Genomic DNA, 19,643 nt, shown 5'->3' on the forward strand with positions numbered 1-19,643 from the left:
TGTCGTTTTTGTCAGCCTCAGAAACTCAAGGGATGGGATTGTTCATGTAGACTTTACCTGAGTGTTGACAACTGCATGGAACTCTTGTCTGCTGTAGGCCTACACACGCCGGCCTTCTCAGTCTACTGCAGACCACAGGCACGTGCCGAAAGATTTGATATGTAAAGAGGGGTGTGTACCCTGTTTTGGTCAGTTCCCGTGGGTGTGACTTTCCTCGTCGATTGTACAGTGTGTTACGAAGCGGTTTACTCGTATTTTTGCTAATGTGTATTGTGGTAAATAGAATAGACTATAGCGATGGTCAGACATTGGAAAGGGCTATAGGCTGCATACCGTCGCGTTGACCGCAGTGGAACCTTTGTGTAACTGACAAGGTTTTTCACGTGCAAGTAATGCAGGCGACAGCTCACTGGCAATGTCATAGCAAGAACGACTTTGTAAAATCAGTCGCCGTCAAGGAGCCAAGCTCGACTCATGTTTTTCGTAACACGTTAGCAGACGGGCTCCTGTTTTAGGTATCTGACTGAAGAAGGATGAAGACTGACGAACTTTCCCTATCAGTCTACGTGATATCTTCCATTTTCATATTCATGCCAGGCCGGCGACTGTACTAAATGTTGGCTTTACACTCTTTTGAGGTATGTTTGAAACCGGTTATATTTTCATGTCATGTTGTCGTATGTGAGAAGAGTGACTGGTTCTGTGTTTAACGTTATTGTGTAGACCTAAGCTATTGTGCTACACTGCTTAAATATGTGAGGGTTTTACGTAACGTTTTCTTGGCTTTAGAAAACAGGAATTAACGTGTAAATAATTATATTGGCTCATGCAGCTTAATATGTTGGACGAGTGAGTATTTTTATTGTGCGAGTGAAAGAAACTAAAGACAAGTTGATTTATGGACTATAAACTTTACAGTGTTCCAACTGGAGGGTTTTCATCGACGGAGGCTGAACTGAACTGGTGACTGCGGCTTGGTGTACATGACCATGGCATGGAGAGCTGGCAGAGTTCTACAGTTAGCCGCCGAGACGAACTGGAAGGATCAAGGACTACGTCAAGCAATGGTTGCGGTGTCGTGAGGACTGGTGCACCCTTGTCAGTCGTCTGAAGGACTTACAGCCATACCAACATCTTGAAAGCCGAAAGATGGCAGTAGGGTAACGTACAGTAGAATACCTATTCGTCTTACCTGTTAAGCTGCTTTGTTTGAGCCAAAAGGTGTCTGCGTCTTGGACTGTAGAGTTTCTTGCGGTGTTGTCGGCCTAGAGTACTGGTCGAAGCCCGGAAATGATTTTGTGATGTAAAAAGCTTTGTAAACTAATAATAATTAGTCTTGGCAGTGTCAAGATCCATTTAACACCAGGTTTTTGCGTGTGTGAGTGCGTGTGCGCTTGTGCCTTGTAAGCTACTGTAGCGGACAACTATTCAGATTACATTCAAGTCTGTAAACAAATACTAAATTTATAGAGTTGTGTAGAGGCATTTATGATTGTCTAAAAACCGGGCTATACCACTCCATAACACAGTGGAACCCCCCTTTTAAGACCCCCCAAATTTAAGACTTCCTCCCCTTTAAGACCCTGTTTTCTTAGACTTTCTCTTCATAACCTCTGCCGGTAAATTTACACCCATTTTAAGACTACCTCCTTTTTACATTTAGTCAAGTTTTGACTAAATTAATGTTTTAACGTAGAGGGGGGAATCGAGACGAGGGTGTGGTGTATGTGTGTGTGTGTGTGTGTGTGTGTGTGTGTGTGTAGAGCGATTCAGAGAAAACTACTGAACCGATCTTCATGAAACTTGACATGAGAGATCCTGAGTATGGTATATCTCCAGACGTTTTTTTCATTTTTTTGATAAATGTCTTTGATGACGTCATATCCGGCTTTTCGTGAAAGTTGAGGCGGCACTGTCACGCTCTCATTTTTCAACCAAATGGGTTGAAATTTTGGTCAAGTAATCTCCGACGAAGCCCGGACTTTAATTGCATTTCAGCTTGGAGGCTTAAAATTTAAATAATGAGTTTGCTCATTAAAGTTGTCATTAAAATCGATTTTTTGCAAACAGATTTAAAATTGATTGCATCGTATTCTTCATCACATTCTGAATCTAAAAATATATACATATGTCATGTTTACTCTTAAAATGTGATCACAATTAACGAAAATAGATTAATTAGTCTTACGATTAAAAGTTAAGAAATCGATCCAAAAATAATTTCATCTTATTTATTTTTTTTCATTCATTTTTATCATTTCCTGATTCCAAAAACATATAGATATGATAGGTTGTATTCAAAACAAGCTCAGAAACACACCGGTGACACTGTGACGGTTCCCCTACGCTTTGTGTTCGGTGCCCTGACCCTTTGTGTTCGGTTCCCACTCGGTTCCCACACGCCAAAATTCGCGGACAAAACATCCATTTATGGTAGTATTACGCAATGTTGCTCTCTGAGAATGGTCTTGTTAGATCTGTGAGTGTTTACACTACATGCCTAGGTGCTGTTGGATTGAAGGTTTTTGATATTTTAGCCGTTATTAGGTAGAATGCCTTCCACTTTACTGCAAAACTGCATAATTCGTAGCATCGGCAAGAAATATCCTACCAAAAAATGCCTGCTTGGAACTGTCGTTGGTCCAGCAAAAAGTTCAACATGTCTGTAGCAGACAGCCCAAGTTTCAAGATTGTAGGGCCATCCAAACAGCCGTAATAATAAAAACAACAAAAGTAGTCAGTGAAATTGGCTGTGTTCGGTCCCCACACACTTTTGTGACGTAGGCGTGACGGTTCCCATAATTCATTGTGTCGGTCCCCACTTTCTGTGTCGGACCCCACTTTCGACCTAATTTCTCTGTGACGGACCCCACAACCAGCCTATTTTGTGTCGGTCCCCACACCTTCTTGGATTTATGACTTGCCGGTTACTTGTATCATTGTATTCATTGAATCTAATTGTCTCGGAGTTATTTTTCAGCAAAAACCGGCAAGGCAGCACCTTTTGTGATACCAAGTAAGTCAGATGACATCAGTATGTGTGTGTATGTGTGTGTGAGAGAGAGAGAGAGAGAGAGAGAGAGAGAGAGAGAGAGAGAGAGAGAGAGAGAGAGAGAGAGAGAGAGAGAGATTGACACCTTTCCAGATCACTCCGGTTATGCGACACTACCGCGAGCGTCACTACCGCGTGTCACACTACGGCGAGTACGACACTACCGCGTGTAACACTACCGCGTGTCACACTACCGCGAGTACGACACTACCGCGAGTATAACACTGCCGCGTGTCACACTACCGCGCGTACCACAACCGCGAGTACCATAACCGTAGAGAGAACGCATGCAAACTTACTTCTTGTGAGTTTGTGTTCTAACGGCTTTGATTGGAAGCAACCCATTCTATATGTATTCTGATAGTGTGTTCTGATCGTTTTGAGTTCTTGGTTAGCATGACAAACATTGAATTAGTGTTCAGAGAACAGACCAGGCCTTTTTGTTTTATATTTCAAGGAAACATTTCAACCTTTGCCTTCAGCCATGGAAGTCATAAAATGACACGCGGTAATGTTATACTCGCGGTAGTGTGACACGCGGTAGTGTTATACTCGCGGTAGTGTCGTACTCCCGGTAGTGTCGTACTCGCGGTAAGTTCTGTTTCCGTACCCGCGACAGCGGCACCGACAAAAGAAAACGCGCGCAAACGCGTGACGTGTTTCCGTACTTGCGTTTTAAACATGCGGTAAAATCTGTAAACTCCCGCGTTGCCGCGCGACAACGCGAAAAAATCGCTCCAGGACCCTTTCAAAAAAATCGCGTCGCTTGCCGCTTGTCGCGCCGCTAACGCGTCGCGCGTGTGGAAACACTCCTGGTCATTTTCTATGTGCTTGATTTTCGTCGCACCGCTGGAAAAACGCTATCGCGGGTACGGAAACACAACTTTAGTGTGAGACGCGGTAGTGGTACTCGCGGTAGTGACGCTCGCGGTAGTGACCAGCACCCGATCACTCCACATAAACGCTGGTTCTGGTTGCATTGTGCCGCTGACATACAGCTAATAGGATTTTTACACCCCCGGTATAGGGGTGTGTATAGGTTTCACTCGATGTGTTTGTGTTCGCAAGTAGATCTCAAGAATGAACGGACCGATCGTCACCAAACTTGGTGAACAGGTTCTATACATTCCTGAGACGGTCCTTACAAAAATTGGGACCAGTCAAACACACGGTTAGGGAGTTATTGGTGGATTAAAATTATACAAGGCCTGGTATAGACGGACACCCCCGTTGGTCAAAGGGAAATAACCATTCTCACTGCCACCAACTGAGAAGGTTATTTCCCTTTGACGGGGGTGTAGTTCCTATCGGAGGAATTTCTTGTTTTAATCCTTTTGTGGTATTGCTGATGATGCTGAACATGTATTTTACTAGTTTACCAATATGTATCTTTGACCCTGATAGCCTACGAAAACGGAGCAATCATGGCCCAACATTGGCCCAATGCTGAATTTATTGGCGCGGTGTTGAGCCTTAGTCGGGCCGTTGTCGTAGGCTGTCAGGGTTTATGTAGCCTTGTTCCATTGTATTCTGACTGTCATAAAGTAATTAATTTTAAGAGAAAGCAGTCATGAACACAAGGAGCTGGGAAAAGTTGCCTCTTACAACAAGCGTGAATAAAGACACATACTTGACACAGGCAAGTACTCTTTTTTTTTTTCAATCACCACTAGAAGTCCCTGGGCAGCATTTTGCTCTGAAAACTGAATCTCACATACGACAGGTGGATCTTTTATTTTAAAAATGTGCCAAATTGCATATCTCCAAGGCCTTAAGACTAAGAGTAGATATTGGGAAGGCCAGTTCAAGAAGGTGTGGGTGGATCAACACATAATTTGCTGGTATACTGGGAACCGTCCCAGAGATAAATAATGTTATATATTATTTGTGGCATAAACTAATAAAGTTAGTCTCTCTCTCTCTCTCTCTCTCTCTCTCTCTCTCTCTCTCTCTCTCTCTCTCTCTTTCTCTCTCTCTCTCTCTCTCTCTCTCTCTCTCTCTCTCTCTCTCTCACACACACATACACACACATACTGATGTCATCTGACTTACTTGGTATCACAAAAGGTGCTGCCTTGCCGGTTTTTGCTGAAAAATAACTCCGAGACAATTAGATTCAATGAATACAATGATACAAGTAACCGGCAAGTCATAAATCCAAGAAGGTGTGGGGACCGACACAAAATAGGCTGGTTGTGGGGTCCGTCACAGAGAAATTAGGTCGAAAGTGGGGTCCGACACAGAAAGTGGGGACCGACACAATGAATTATGGGAACCGTCACGCCTACGTCACAAAAGTGTGTGGGGACCGAACACAGCCAATTTCACTGACTACTTTTGTTGTTTTTATTATTACGGCTGTTTGGATGGCCCTACAATCTTGAAACTTGGGCTGTCTGCTACAGACATGTTGAACTTTTTGCTGGACCAACGACAGTTCCAAGCAGGCATTTTTTGGTAGGATATTTCTTGCCGATGCTACGAATTATGCAGTTTTGCAGTAAAGTGGAAGGCATTCTACCTAATAACGGCTAAAATATCAAAAACCTTCAATCCAACAGCACCTAGGCATGTAGTGTAAACACTCACAGATCTAACAAGACCATTCTCAGAGAGCAACATTGCGTAATACTACCATAAATGGATGTTTTGTCCGCGAATTTTGGCGTGTGGGAACCGAGTGGGAACCGAACACAAAGGGTCAGGGCACCGGACACAAAGCGTAGGGGAACCGTCACAGTGTCACCGGTGTGAGAAAGTAAACAAGAATACAGAAAAGCGCGCTTTCCTTCTTTGCACAATACGCTACCGCGCTAATCTGGCGTGTCAATATCACTACGTTTTGCACGTGGAAGGTGAGCGATTTCCTTCACGCGGGGATTGACGAAGCTGTAGGCTACTGTCTTGGTGAAAAAATACAGTGCCTTCAGTTTTATTCCGTGACTCGACAGCTTGACTAAATGTAGTAATTTCGCCTTACGCGACTTGTTAATTTTAAGACCTGATTTTGTCCGATTTGTGGAGGTCTTAAAAGGGGGGTTCCACTGTATAAGAAACACCCCTCGTTCCACCACAACCCTACGGTCCGGTGTCACGATTTCATCTTTCGCCTGTGTACATATTTCCCCCTCGACATATACTCAAGACTGAAATGTTGTTTCCTGGTAAAATTAAGAAGTGAAATTATTTATGGACGAAAAGCATATCAGTTTCTTGCATGTGAAGAAAATTGGTGGTAAAATGTAATAGATTTCACCCCCAAAATCGAATTCTTCGAAAACGTGTGCTGAGTGGTTACGTCCCTTGAGTAAGAAGGAAAACATTTTAGGATGAATCAAATTTCTAAGTTAAATAAAACAAATTGGTTGGACAAATTTGGCCCCATGAGGTACACAAGGTCGCTCATCAGTACTATCGAAGGGTGTTTTTGTATTCAGTGTAGAGTTTATACTAGATCAACGAGGCCGAGAAGCGAAATATCAACACGGCGAAAGATGAAAACGTCACACCGGTGTCTGAGAGAGACGGACCGCATTGTTCTCACTCAGACTGCTGGCTGAGCATCAGATCATTTTGCCCAGGCTGCTCACTTCCGACGTAACCAGGACACAGTCATAAACAATATGATCGACAAAGGGCGAACAAATAAATAAAAGAGAACACCGTAGACTTTAACTTAATTAATTGGCCTTAAGCCATATGTGGCATTGCGCAAAACAGTGCTATGGAAGACACACCTAATGTAGTGACTATAAATTCTTACCATGCTATAGGCTCTACAGATTCCCCTGCGCGCGCGATCATTGTTCGTCGGACGCTGACATGAAAAGCGCTACAAGTTATCGCCGCCTGACCTGCACACGCTGTATTCGCGACAATTTAGTAGACACAAAGGAGCCGGGGGGGGGGAGCTGATATAGGGTACCCTAACGTCGTGGATAAACTAATGTCATTCCACACCTTTCTTCTTTTTTTTTCTTTTTTTTATTTTCTATTCTCTTTTCTCTTTTTGCTTGTCCCGACGCTTGTTCCTTCTCCCAGTATGCTACCACGCCGCCCCGTCCCAGCACTCACTGCAACATCCACCCCTGAACTTCGTTCTGCCGCCAGACTTTTGTCCTGTGTTGGTCAGACACCTGGGCACCCTCCAGGGAAGGATGTCAGGCCGCTGCGGTAGGCTACCCTCGGAAGATGACACTGCACTGCTGCTGAGTCACTTCGACGGTGTTCAGTATTGGTCCTGTTCCTGGCAAGGGACACAGGCACCGCTACCTACTAAGCCCTCTACTTACGACACTGACTGTTAAGTCGCGGAGCCAGACTGAGTGAGCGTCTCCTCAGAGAGCAGACCGCCACAGCGTCCTTCCGTCGACCCCCCCGGAGCATCCCAGCGGGCCGGCAGCAGAATATTCAGGGATGGCTGGAACAGGAACACTGGAACCAAGGTCACCATGAGAGCCCTGAGCAGGAAGGGTCACAAGAATCGAGACAAGTTTCTTTTATTTTTGCACTTTCTGCGTCAATCGCATTCGTGAAGTGAATGACACTCGGCTGTGTGATCCCAGCCTTCCCATTGGAACTTTAGCACTTCCACTCTGGGTAGGAGCCGACCGAAGCTCGAAAAACCCACCCACCCCTTATGGGATTCGAACCACGATCTCCCGGCCCGCAGTCCGACGCGCTAACCACTGCGCCACGGGGGCCGGTACACACCTTTCTTCTTGATTCTAATGCATAAGTAACATTACGACCAAGTAGTACTAGTCACACGTAGAGAATGTGTCGATTAGCACTTATGTTAAAAATCAATGTTAGTTACTTCATTTAATGTTAAAAAACCCATCAAACACAGTTCTCAAGGTCTTGGGTTATTTTTTTAGACCGTATCGCTCACCTTCCACGTGCAAAACGTAGTGTTATTGACACGCCAGAGAAGGCAGATTAGCGCGGTAGCGTATTGTGCTAAGCAGGAAAGCGCGCTTTTCTGTATTCTTGTTAACTTCACAATTTCAGGAAAACATCCACTTTCACTTTGAGACTGTTCTGTTTACATTCGACACTATCAACAACACTTTGCAATACTGAAATAATTTTTTCTGTGTTCGAAAGCTACAGCCAATCGTTATTATATCCCCTTAGGTACAGTTTTATAACATTATTGGCACATGTAAACAATAGGAATTAATTAATGAACGCTACGAAAAGGGCAGCCTTTAACATAAAACGATAAAAAAAAGGTGCTGAAGCAGCACATTATTCCTATATCGAGACACCCCTATCAAGATTTTAATTTTTTAATTGTTTATACAGCACGGTATTCCAGGGCACGTAAAAACTATATCAAGCCACACATCCTATATTAAAAACTTCACCAAAGCTCATACCCATTAGGAAAACTATAACGAGGAAAGATCAGTAATCATTTGATACGGTTGTGCTACATTTATTTAATTGATTGTATGCGGCATTGCTGATATTTGAATACAATTGCTTAAAGGCACAGTAAGCCTCCCGTAAACCATCACAGAGCTCCCCGAGCGTCTACATATAGTACAGGCATACTTCCATTTGAACGCTCACCGAACGGGAACATCCTGGCTGCTTTCTGTCGAGCGTGAGAAATTTTCAAAGAATTTATTTTCGTGGACTTGGCCACAACAGCAATGGCGCCTCGTTTTGGTGCTGAACAGCTGTTATGAATATTCAATACCGGAAATCACGCCCGGACAGTAAGCCTCCCGTAAACCATCACAGATACTGTCAGGCCTTTACACACAGTACAAACACCCTTCCATTTGAACGCTCACCAAACGGGAACATCCTAGGTGCCCTTCGTAAAGAGCGAGCAATTTTTAAAGAATTAATTTTGCAGATTGTCTCGAACACTTTTTGGACCCATCCTGAACTCAGGTCAAAATGAGTTACTTCCCTTCGGGTCTCATTCTATCGATGTAAACTGGCCATAGCCGTGGATCGATGATTATCAGAATGTTTTTGGACCGTGGTGCGTTTTTGCGCTAGACCTAACTTTTAAAATCAAAATAATAAATTGACAGCTTGTTACACAAACATTCTTTAATCATAAAAGAATTCTTTTTTCATCAAGACAAGATCAGTACAATTCGAAGTTGTGAAAGTTTGAAAAAAGAAAAGCTTGGAAGCAGGGTCACGCAAGGGTCGTAGCAGACGACGGTTTATGCATATCGCCGTTCCTCTCAACAGTCAAAAGCCATCGCTAGAGTTCTTGTGAACCACAGCCGTTTGTTTCGTGCATAAAAACGTGCTATTGTAAATAGTCGCATTCAAATAACTAACTGACGACTACATTGTGAAAAAGGGAAACTGGATCACACGGGTTCACGATGGCTCACGATAAACCACGCAAAAAGAAATTCTTTGAAAATTGTTCGCTCTTTACGGAGAGCACCTAGGATGTTTTCAATCGGTGAGTGTTTAAATGAAAGGGTGTTTGTACTGTGTGTAAAAGCCTGACCGTACCTGTGATGGTTTACGGGAGGCTTACTGTGCCTTTAAACCAATAATTTAATAAAACTACGGCATTGTACAGCCAGCTTAAGCTAAATGAACTAGGCACGTGCAGAATGTGTCATAAGTTTGATGACTACTAAGTAGACCTTATATGCAAAAAGATATTAAAGGCACAGTAAGCCTCCCGTAAACCATCACAGAGCTCCCCGAGCGTCTACATACAGTACAATCATACTTCCATTTGAACGCTCACCGAACGGGAACATCCTGGCTGCTTTCTGTCGAGTGTGAGAAATTTTCAAAGAATTTATTTTCGTGGACTTGGTCCTCTGCAACAATGGCGCCTCGTTTTGGTGCTGGACGGCTGTTATGAATATTCAATACAGGAAATCACGCCAGGACAGTAAGCCTCCCGTAAACCATCACAGATACTGTCAGGCTTTTACACACAGTACAAACACCCTCGAACACTTTTTGGACCCATCCTGAACTCAGGTCAAAAATGAGTTACTTCCCTTCGGGTCTCATTCTATCGATGTAAACTGGCCATAGCCGTGGATCGATGATTGCTAGACCTAACTTTTAAAATCAAAATAATAAATTGACGGCTTGTTACACAAACATTCTTTAATTATAAAAGAATTCTTTTTTCATCAAGACAAGATCAGTACAATTCGAAGTTGTGAAAGTTTGAAAAAAGAAAAGCCCGGAAGCAGGGTCAAGCAAGGGTCGTAGCAGACGACGGTTTATGCATATCGCCGTTCCTTTCAACAGTCAAAAGCCATCGCTAGAGTTCTTGTGAACCACAGTCGTTTGTTTCGTGCATAAAAACGTGCTATTGTAGATAAGCTCACCTCGAGTCGCAGACAAAGTTTAGCATCGCATAGGCTACACTTACGTGAGCCAAAAAGGGAAACTGGATCACACGGGTTCACGATGGCTCAGGGGTAAGATAAACCACGCAAAAATAAATTCTTTGAAAATTGTTCGCTCTTTACGGAGGGCACCTAGGATGTTTTCAATCGGTGAGTGTTTAAATGAAAGGGTGTTTGTACTGTGTGTAAAAGCCTGACCGTATCTGTGATGGTTTACGGGAGGCTTACTGTGCCTTTAACACACCAGGTAAATTTGAGTGCACTGAGAAGAGGTTGAGGGCGCATGGACTGATACAAGGCCAGGCCGATGGAAGTAGTCTGAATGATGTGTGTGTGTGTGTGTGTGTGTGTGTGTGTGTGACATTTCACATTTTTCATGAGCAAAGATTTAAGTGAGGATGCTGAACAGAGCGTCTCTTTAGTCTTCTGCTTTACGCACGAATGACCTCATTTCGGCATTATACGCAGACGGTATATACCGTACTAGATGAATACCCGCTTCGCCGGGAAGAAGTAGAGCCGAATACCCGGCTTCGCCGGGTACCCGGCTTCGCCGGCGCATTGTACGCGATTGACGCCACACGAAGGAAGGGAGATAAACGCGCAAAACACTGGAGAAGATAAGGAAGAGTTACTGGGAATGGATGTACAGAAAAACCAAAATCGGTTGAGCGCTGCGCGCTGAGAGCACGTGTTGAAAATTTTCATCGACCAGATTGTGTCCTGGGTCTACCTGAATATGCCCACCAAATTTGAAGCAGATCCATCGAGAACTTTGGCCGTGCATCGCGAAGTGACACAGACAGACAGACAGACACACACAAGCAGTATATATATATATATATATAGATATATATAGATAGATAGATAGATAGATGGCACCTGCCGGTCCAAGGTATCCCTTTCTCAAAAAAAGGCCGTGCTTGACACCATCTGTCTCTGTGTCAAACCATCATACTCCATCCCACTGTGCGGCCTTTCAACACACACATATCAGTACAAACAACCACACACACACGAACGCATACACGCACACACACACGGACGCATACACGCTCTCTCTTTCCTCTCTCTCTCTCTCTTTCTCCCGTTGTCTTTTTCTGTATGTTTGTCTCTCTCTTAAAGGCACAGTAAGCCTCCCGTAAACCATCACAGATACTGTCAAGCTTTTACACACTGTACAAACACCCTTTCATTTAAACACTCACCGAATGGGAACATCCTAGGTGCCCTACGTAAAGAGCGAGCAATTTTAAAGAATTAATTTTGCGGATTGTCTCACAGACAATCGGACTGTGGTGCATTTTGGCGCTGGACCTAACTTTTAAAATCTAAATAATAAATTGACAGCTGGGCGGGGATGTAGCTCAGTCGGTAGCGCGCTGGATTTGTATCCAGTTGGCCGCTGTCAGCGTGAGTTCGTCCCCACGTTCGGCGAGAGATTTATTTCTCAGAGTCAACTTTGTGTGCACACTCTCCTCGGTGTCCGAACACCCCCGTGTGTACACGCAAGCACAAGACCAAGTGCGCACGAAAAAGATCCTGTAATCCATGTCAGAGTTCGGTAGGTTATAGAAACACAAAAATACCCAGCATGCTTCCTCCGAAAACGGCGTATGGCTGCCTAAATAGCGGGGTAAAAAACGGTCATACACGTAAAATTCCACTCGTGCAAAAAACACGAGTGTACATGGGAGTTTCAGCCCACGAACGCAGAAGAAGAAGAAGAATTGACAGCTTGTTACACAAACATTCTTAAATCATAAAAGAATTCTTTTTTCATCAAGACAAGATCAGTACAATTCGAAGTTTTGAAAGTTTGAAAAAAGAAACGCCCGGAAGCAGGGTCACGCAAGGTCGTGGTTCTCGTAGCAGACGACGGTTTATGCCTATCGCCAGTTCCTCTGAACAGTCAAAAGCCATCGATAGAGTTCTTGTGAACTACAGCCGTTTGTTTCGTGCATAGTCAGAGGTACATAATAACGTGCTATTGCAGATAAGCTCACATCGAGTCGCATTCAAATTACTAACTGACGACTACATTGTGAAAAAGGGAAACTGGATCACACGGGTTCACGATGGCTCAGGGGTAAGATAAACCACGCAAAAATAAATTCTTTGAAAATTGCTCGCTCTTTACGGAGGGCACCTAGGATGTTCTCAAGCGGTGAGTGTTTAAATGAAAGGGTGTTTGTACTGTGTGTAAAAGCCTGACAGTATCTGTGATGGTTTACGGGAGGCTTACTGTGCCTTTAATTTCGAATTCATCCGTGTTTACGCGATTGCACACACAGAACAATCCACACGCTGAATAACTCGAGGCTTTTCTCACAATACAAGTTTTGAAAGAGGGAGGAAACTCATTTTCACTGTCTTGATATTTTGAAAATGAATTGGGACAACACTCCCTTTTCCTTTCTCGTGCTCCTGTGCATAATATGTTATATACTTGTTTTGTGTGAAAAGAACTGAACGCAAATTAGCAAACGATGTGACAGAGGCGTACCTGGCTATTACTTACACCAACAGCTAAACATGAAAACCCAATTTAAAGCAAAAGTCAACAACAAGCAGGTTTCTCTGTATTTTGTTGTCTAAATCCACTCTCTGGGTTAATCCGGTGATCATTAGATTATGGCTGACTCAAAAACATTTTAATTTGAGTTCCGGGGAGAAGTTTATTAATTTTGGTAGATCGAAGGTCTCTAATACTTTCAAGTTGGTACTTTAAGAAAGAAGTGGTCTTAAAATTATTCACAAACCACGATAATAAATACATATTAACCTGCAAAACATATCAGTACTTGCATCAACCCCAAAACCGGAGACTGGCACGCGGAGTGCTGAGTAATCTCGATCTACAGACTTCCCTTTTCCATCAATGGCTCTTGTATACATACATATACAACTGTACACTTAGCGCTGAATGTCAACGTGGTTTCTCGGCGTTCATAAGCTGAAGCAGTTCGTCAACCACCTTGTCCAGAAGATCGAAGGCCTCGTTGACGCTGAGGTCCTCACGGTTCTTCTGCTGGAGGTCCTCCCTGCTGGCTGTCAGGGACGTGCAGGACGAGGAACTCAGCGCAGCAGGTCGGAGGGGCGGAGAGTTCATGTTTGTGGGCGAGGCACTGGTTAAAGAGCGGCTCTTCTGTACGCAGGGTAAGGCGAACTTGACGTTCTTGCCGGCTGTTTTGTGTCTGGCGACGGGTTTTCCTGCATGTAGTCTGTCCAGGTCCGCAATGATGTCCCTGAAGGCAGACACCAGGCTGGGCTCCCTTCGAACCTCCCGGGAGACGCCTGCGGGAGACGTTTCATCCCTCTTTCTCTCGGGGTCTGCGGAACTAGAAGCGTGTTGCGCTTCCTCGGCTTTGTCTGAGCTGCTGTCAGTTACAGGCAAACTAGGGAATTGCGACATGAGGGCATCCGAGAGCTTCTTTTGCAGTGTCGCTGCTACTTCTTTGGAGTGCGCCTGGGCTCCGGAGTTTTCTCTCAACAGTGTTCGCGGCATCGGTTTAGGCGTGTCCCCACCGGATGAAGGTTTAGGGGATTCCCTCTCCGGACTGGGGGCCTCGAGGGCCAGATCATCGCTGTCCAGCTTGTCCTCGATGTGCTCGAGGTAGCGGAGAGCGAACTTGCCCAGCATTTTGGTCTTGCTGATGATGAGCTGCTCCGACATGAAGACAGGAGACGACGATCCCTCTGCTGACTTGCATAGCTCCCGCACTCTTGTCAGCGAGGACTCGGCTGACGCAATGGACGGCGGAGGGTCTTCTTCTTCTTCTTCCTTCGTCGTAGATTCCTGGCTGGAGGTGTCATTTGCGGAATGGTCAGGAACCTTCTCGCCCTCTTTGTTCCGTGAAGCTGGTTTGGCAACAAGGCCGCCCTGACTGAGGTCATCCGGTAGCTGTCGCACTCGCTCAAAGTCTTTGTAGCTGCACTCATCATCAGAGCTCTGGTCGTATTCGTCCAGGATGGAGTCGGCCAACTCCTCCAGTTCCCCAAGCTCCTCTGTCAGCGAAATAGATGGTGAGGGTGAGATAATACTGCCCGTCGACTTTCCTTCACTGCACCGTCCGCGGTCATCTGCGTTTCCCTCGCCTGGTTTGCTTTTTCTTTGGGACTCGTTACCAGAGTAGGTCTCCTTGATGTTCTCCAGTCTCTGGAGAAGTGTGTCAACGTCTTCCAACAAGACGTGAACACAGGGAGCCTCGTTCATGTTGGCTTCCAATGCAGGCGCGTTGCTTTGCTGGATGCAGCCAGAGTAATCACTGTTGCAGGAGTGCCTGTGTCCTAGAGCACACTCCTCCGAGTCTACGGCCTCAGGCTCTGTGCTTGTGGTGGTGTCTGACCTGGGTTTGCTGACGTGTGGGCAGTTGCTAGGCTCCAGGTGGGAGCGCTTAAACTGAAGCACTGTGCGCCAGAAGACCTGAGCTATCTGCATGGTTTGACACTGGTGATGGCTGCCGGAAGGCCTGTCTTCGCGGCAGTAGATGCACGGCTTCTCTGGCAGGACGGCAGATGAGGCGTCCAGCGCTGTATGCATGGCCAGCAGTTGCTTCTTCCAACTCTCTAGAGTTCGGCGAAAGTTGCACAGCGAAGACACGCACGAGTGAGGGCAGGCTTTTGTGTCGGGCGCGGCCATGTTGTGCAGCTGCCTATTCAGGACGTTCCTCACGTCAAAGCTTTCAAACAGGTCGTTTCTCTTTCGTGGCTTTTTCGACTTTTTTTTGGACTGCGCCTGCTTTTTCTGAAAAGCCGGCAGCAATGATTTTAGGACCGAAGACAACCACTGCGTAAAGTTTTGCGGTTCCTCTTTTTCATCCTCCGTCTGCGAATCATCGTTGAGACCCGTGGAGTCATCGGTGGTATCTGATTCACTGTCCTCAGTTGCCCGACTGTCCTGACTCTGACTGTCCTGACTCTGACTGTCCTGACTCTGGCTGTACTGACTGTCCTGACTCTGACTGTCCTGACTTTCTGGACTTCTGCTCCTATACTTCATCGGCAGCTTGTCTTGGGAGTTATAAAACAGAGGTGGAGGGGTGACGAGCTTGAAAATGGGATTGGTTTCAGCACTCTGCTGCTCACTGAGCTGACGTGCCATGCAACCGTGGCGGTATCTGGTTTCGCGCCTGTGGCCGGGGCGGTCTTTGTTCTCCGATCTTGTCATCTGATAGTACTCCTCTTCGTTCTCAGACGGCCGGGGGCAGTCAGCGTTCAGCCTGATGGCCGAGGCCCGGTTGGAACAGTTGGCTGTGGAGAAGCTATCGCAAGAGGACGACCTGGACAGCGCCCCGTGTGGCTCTGCTGCAGATTCATTTGTACCCTGTTGTTTGATAGACAGAGAAAAGGGAATGGTGACATCTTCTTCGTTTGAGACATACTTTCCCAAAGTCGAGAGACTACAGTGGAACCCCCCTTTTAATACCGACAAAATTCGGAGAAAATCAGGCCTTTAATAGGAGGGAGTCTCAAAATGGGGGTACATTTACAAAGGTTATGAACAGAAAATCTAAGAAAACAGGGTCTGAGAAGGGAGGGAGTCTTAAATTAGGGGTCTTTAAATGAGGGTTCCACTGTACTCAGAAATGTACAAGAAAAATTACGCAAAAGTTGAAAGGAGGTTGAAAATGTAATGCAGAAATAACTGAAGGCACTATAAACTAAAATTTGAGGTGACATCGGTTGAAACCAAAGAGGACAATACATACATGCGTGTATTTGATATTCTCTGAGAGCATGTATCGTTTTTGATTACACCGGATTGTATTTTAACTCTTCCAAAATGCATCCTGCTTGGAACAACAAGGAAAAACCCCTTTATATTTCATGCTCTTTTATCGTTTTATTTATCCATTATCCACTCCTTTTGACATCGTTTTGCTACGTATTTTTTTTAAAATGTTTGTTACTGAAATGTTCACACAAATATACCCGTTAAGATTTAAAACAAACAATTCCCTTTTGTGGATGGAGCACGTATTCATATTAAACACATTAAGATGACAATTTGTACTAGTTATAGTTGTCTTTCCACCATTTATATATTTTCCTTGTACAATTGCATACATTTGTTCTTACTGACACCGTTATAAAAACTTACATTTTCCACTGCTAAATTGTCGTCCTGTGAAATCGCCTGGCTCAAGTCATTCGTAACAGCAATATCTGGTTCTGGTTCCATTGCGACATCCATCGAAGGATCAGAGTCCTCTTGCGCACAGACCTCTGTGACGCCATGATTGCATTCTTCATCATCTGCTGTCTCCTTTGAGCGGTCATCCGACTCAGAATCATTCACCCCCAGACCAGAGTCGTCTGCAACCACTGTCTGAGATTCTTGGCAATCCAGTTCTGAGGCCTCTGACTGTTCATGCGTCTCTTCGACATTCGGACGGTTTCTTGTGCTCAGCGTCTGGTTCCTCGGACAATTCAGATAATCTCTAGGGCTCGTAGACTCTTCTGGAACTGCCTCGGGTTTTTGCAAGGCAAAGTTGAGTGCTGGGTCAGCAGGTTCTGGCAGCTCCATTAGGTAGTTGGTCTCCTTGGTTTTGCCTGACAGTCTAGCCTCAAGCTGATAGGTCTTGGTAGGGTCATTGATGGAATGCTTCAGCTCGTCCAGCAAAGCCTGGTAATCTTCTTCAGTTCTGCTCCTGTCTGCGTCCAGCTTCTGCTGACCTCGCGCTTGGTCTTTGGACTTGTTGGGGTCTCTTGGGTTCAGCTCACGAACTCTCGTGCTCTTGTTCGATTTTAGGGCGTCTAGGCTTCTCTTCTGCTCTGTTTCGCCAAGCTTGGCTTTCTCTCTCAGACAAATGTCGGAGTGGGGCAACTCCATGGGAGCGAATTCCCCGCAGCCGCCTCTCTTGCCTTTGTCAAGTTTTCCCTTGCTCAAAGCGAGGGTATCACCCAAGGAGCCGCAAAGGCAGTAAAGGGATTCGTGGTGGACTATGTTGTAATCTCCTCTCAGGTCTTCTTGATCTTCATTCTGGTTCACGTCAAGCTCGCGGAAGAGGTCTTGCTGCAGCCTTCGCTCGTCCTTCTTCAAGACTAGGTGTTCGCCCTCGGGGTAGACATGGCAGACCTCTTGGCTGAAGTGGAGAACGTCGGAGCAGGGCGAAAGTCGATCTGGCGAGGGCTGTGCTCTCTGGCGGATCTTTCGGGCGATGCGGGTGATCGTCTTACTGATAAGGACGAGGGCACAGGGCGTCAGGAAGGCGAGAGCGGCTGTGGCGAGCTCCACTACATGCTGAGGAGGAAGACCTCGCCATGGGATGGACATGGGGCCGGCTGGTGGTCACAGCTCACGTGACAGGTCTGGGAGGACATGGAGACGACGCTGATCGTGGTGGTGACGCGGCGTGGTACACAGCTGGTGGGTAGCGTGTTGACCTAGATGATAGTTGTGCCAGGTGCAAGATGCCACCCAGGGTCACCATTGCCCGACTGCCGGACCTACGCACTGAAAAAACCGAAAGAACAAGCTATGGTGAGACTGTTCAATTTCTATCGCTGCATAGTTTTTTCTTCTCAATTTGGTTGTTGGTGGGTACAACTGTTATGACCAAATCTAAGAAACTTGCAAAGAAAAAGCTGCGGTCGAGAAGAGGAAGAAAATAAAATAATAACATTAACAATAACAACACTTTATTGTCCTTTAAAATTAAAGCGAATTATTATTATTATTATTATTATTGTGATCATTTTTATGCGCCTAATCTAGATATATAGCCCTAGGCGCTTACATATTAATTTCTATGACATTAATATGAAATTTTTCTTCGACACATCTAAGGAAGGGAAATCGATAGAAGATTAAAATTTATAAACAAAAAAAAAGCGGGGGAGGGGTAATGACAGAAGGGGAGACTGAAGAATAAGTTATATTTTATGTTATATTTGACAAATGTCACATTTAGACGATACGCTTATAGTATGAGAGAGAGAGAGAGAGAGAGAGAGAGAGAGAGAGAGAGAGACAGACAGACAGACAGACAGACAGACAGACAGAGACAGAGAGATGTTGATTCAGTAGTGTGACCCGCTGAAGTAGACATTCCGGCAAGAAAGACATCGAAAAAGCTTCTCAGCAATTACTGACTTTGTATTGTTAATAGATAATTATCGCGTTTCTTCATTGTCATTGAAACCGAAAAGACGGGCGCAGTGGCGCAGTGGTAAGACGTCGGCCACCTAATCGGGAGGTCGTGAGTTCGAATCCCGGTCGCTGCCGCCTGGTGGGTTAAGAGTGGAGATTTTTCCGATCTCCCAGGTCAACTTATGTGCAGACCTGCTAGTGACTTAACCCCCTTCGTGTGTACACGCAAGCACAAGACCAAGTGCGCACGGAAAAGATCTTGTAATCCATGTCAGAGTTCGGTGGGTTATAGAAACACGAAAATACTCAGCATGCCTCCCCCGAAATCGGCGTATGCTGCCATGAATGGCGGGGTAAAAATGGTCATACACGTAAAAATCCACTCGTGTTAAAAAACATGAGTGAACGTGGGAGTCTAAGCCCATGAACGAAGAAGAAGAAGAATTGATAACATTTTGGAAGCTTATCTTTAGCCTTTTCTGCGCATAGACAGAGGCCAGTCGAGCAAAAGAACGGAGTTAAAGCAATGCAGGCAATAGTTTGTAAATGAACTCCAAAATCTTACCTTTGCAAGTGTCTGACAAATGACTTTGCTCTTGCAACTGAAGTAGATCCAAACAAACGGGCTGACTTCTACCAAGAAGTTTTCTCCCTTCCCGTCTGAGTATTGCGTCATTTCCATTGCGTCATCATTCGTTTACGTCATTCAGGAATGTTTTACTTGCAGCGCGCTAATGTCCGAGACTGTCCTCGCGCGCAGAACTCATCATCCGACGCACCTGCAAAGAAACATCGTTATACTGTTGCGTCACCAGACATAACGGTCAACATGGGTTGTTAGAAAGAGAAGAACTGCAGGACCGGAGTGCTTTGTAAATTATGAGCAGTTCTTCCAAACCAATATAAAAATGTGACAATACCAGCCTGTTTGAGGGTTTTGAGCTGGAATGTTTTGTTTTGGCATATCGACGTCGCAGTTCCGGAGCAAACAATACATATTTCTTTGCGATTTTGTATAATTTCAAATGGTGTTTTCTCATAATCTAACAATGCGTAGCAAAAAAAAAGTGGTCACGAACATATGTAGGGGAAGGGATCCTAATATGGACCACTTTTTGTTTCATGCTGATAA

At 45.2% G+C, this 19,643-nt stretch overlaps 1 protein-coding gene and 1 long non-coding RNA gene across 2 annotated transcripts; one reads left to right on the forward strand and one right to left on the reverse strand.

Moving 5' to 3' along the window:
• The first annotated feature begins 287 nt into the window (after positions 1–287).
• LOC138958774 (uncharacterized) lies at positions 288–1,360 on the forward strand. Its single transcript, XR_011453502.1, has 2 exons — positions 288–638; positions 919–1,360. It is a non-coding gene; the product is annotated as an uncharacterized lncRNA (long non-coding RNA).
• Positions 1,361–12,775: 11,415 nt separating this feature from the next.
• LOC138948545 (uro-adherence factor A-like) lies at positions 12,776–19,186 on the reverse strand. The gene is made up of 3 exons (XM_070320103.1): positions 19,077–19,186; positions 16,520–17,875; positions 12,776–15,742 (listed from the first exon to the last, which is right to left on the reverse strand). Exons 2-3 carry the CDS (start codon positions 17,693–17,695, stop codon positions 13,346–13,348), a joined length of 3,573 nt encoding a protein of 1,190 aa, XP_070176204.1. The 5' UTR covers positions 17,696–17,875; positions 19,077–19,186; the 3' UTR covers positions 12,776–13,345.
• Between the last annotated feature and the right edge of the window lie 457 nt (positions 19,187–19,643).

Source organism: Littorina saxatilis, linkage group LG1 (assembly GCF_037325665.1).
Source record: "Littorina saxatilis isolate snail1 linkage group LG1, US_GU_Lsax_2.0, whole genome shotgun sequence".
In the NCBI taxonomy this organism is placed as follows: Eukaryota; Metazoa; Mollusca; class Gastropoda; order Littorinimorpha; family Littorinidae; genus Littorina; species Littorina saxatilis.

What these genes read in the sequence shown, in the direction of transcription:
- LOC138948545 (XM_070320103.1), bottom strand. Translation starts at nt 17,695, where the DNA reads ATGTCCATCCCATGGCGAGGTCTTCCTCCTCAGCATGTAGTGGAGCTC. An exon ending in ACAATTTAGCAGTGGAAAAT is followed by an intron (nt 15,743 to 16,519) that starts GTAAGTTTTTAT and finishes ATCAAACAACAG; the next exon opens with GGTACAAATGAATCTGCAGC.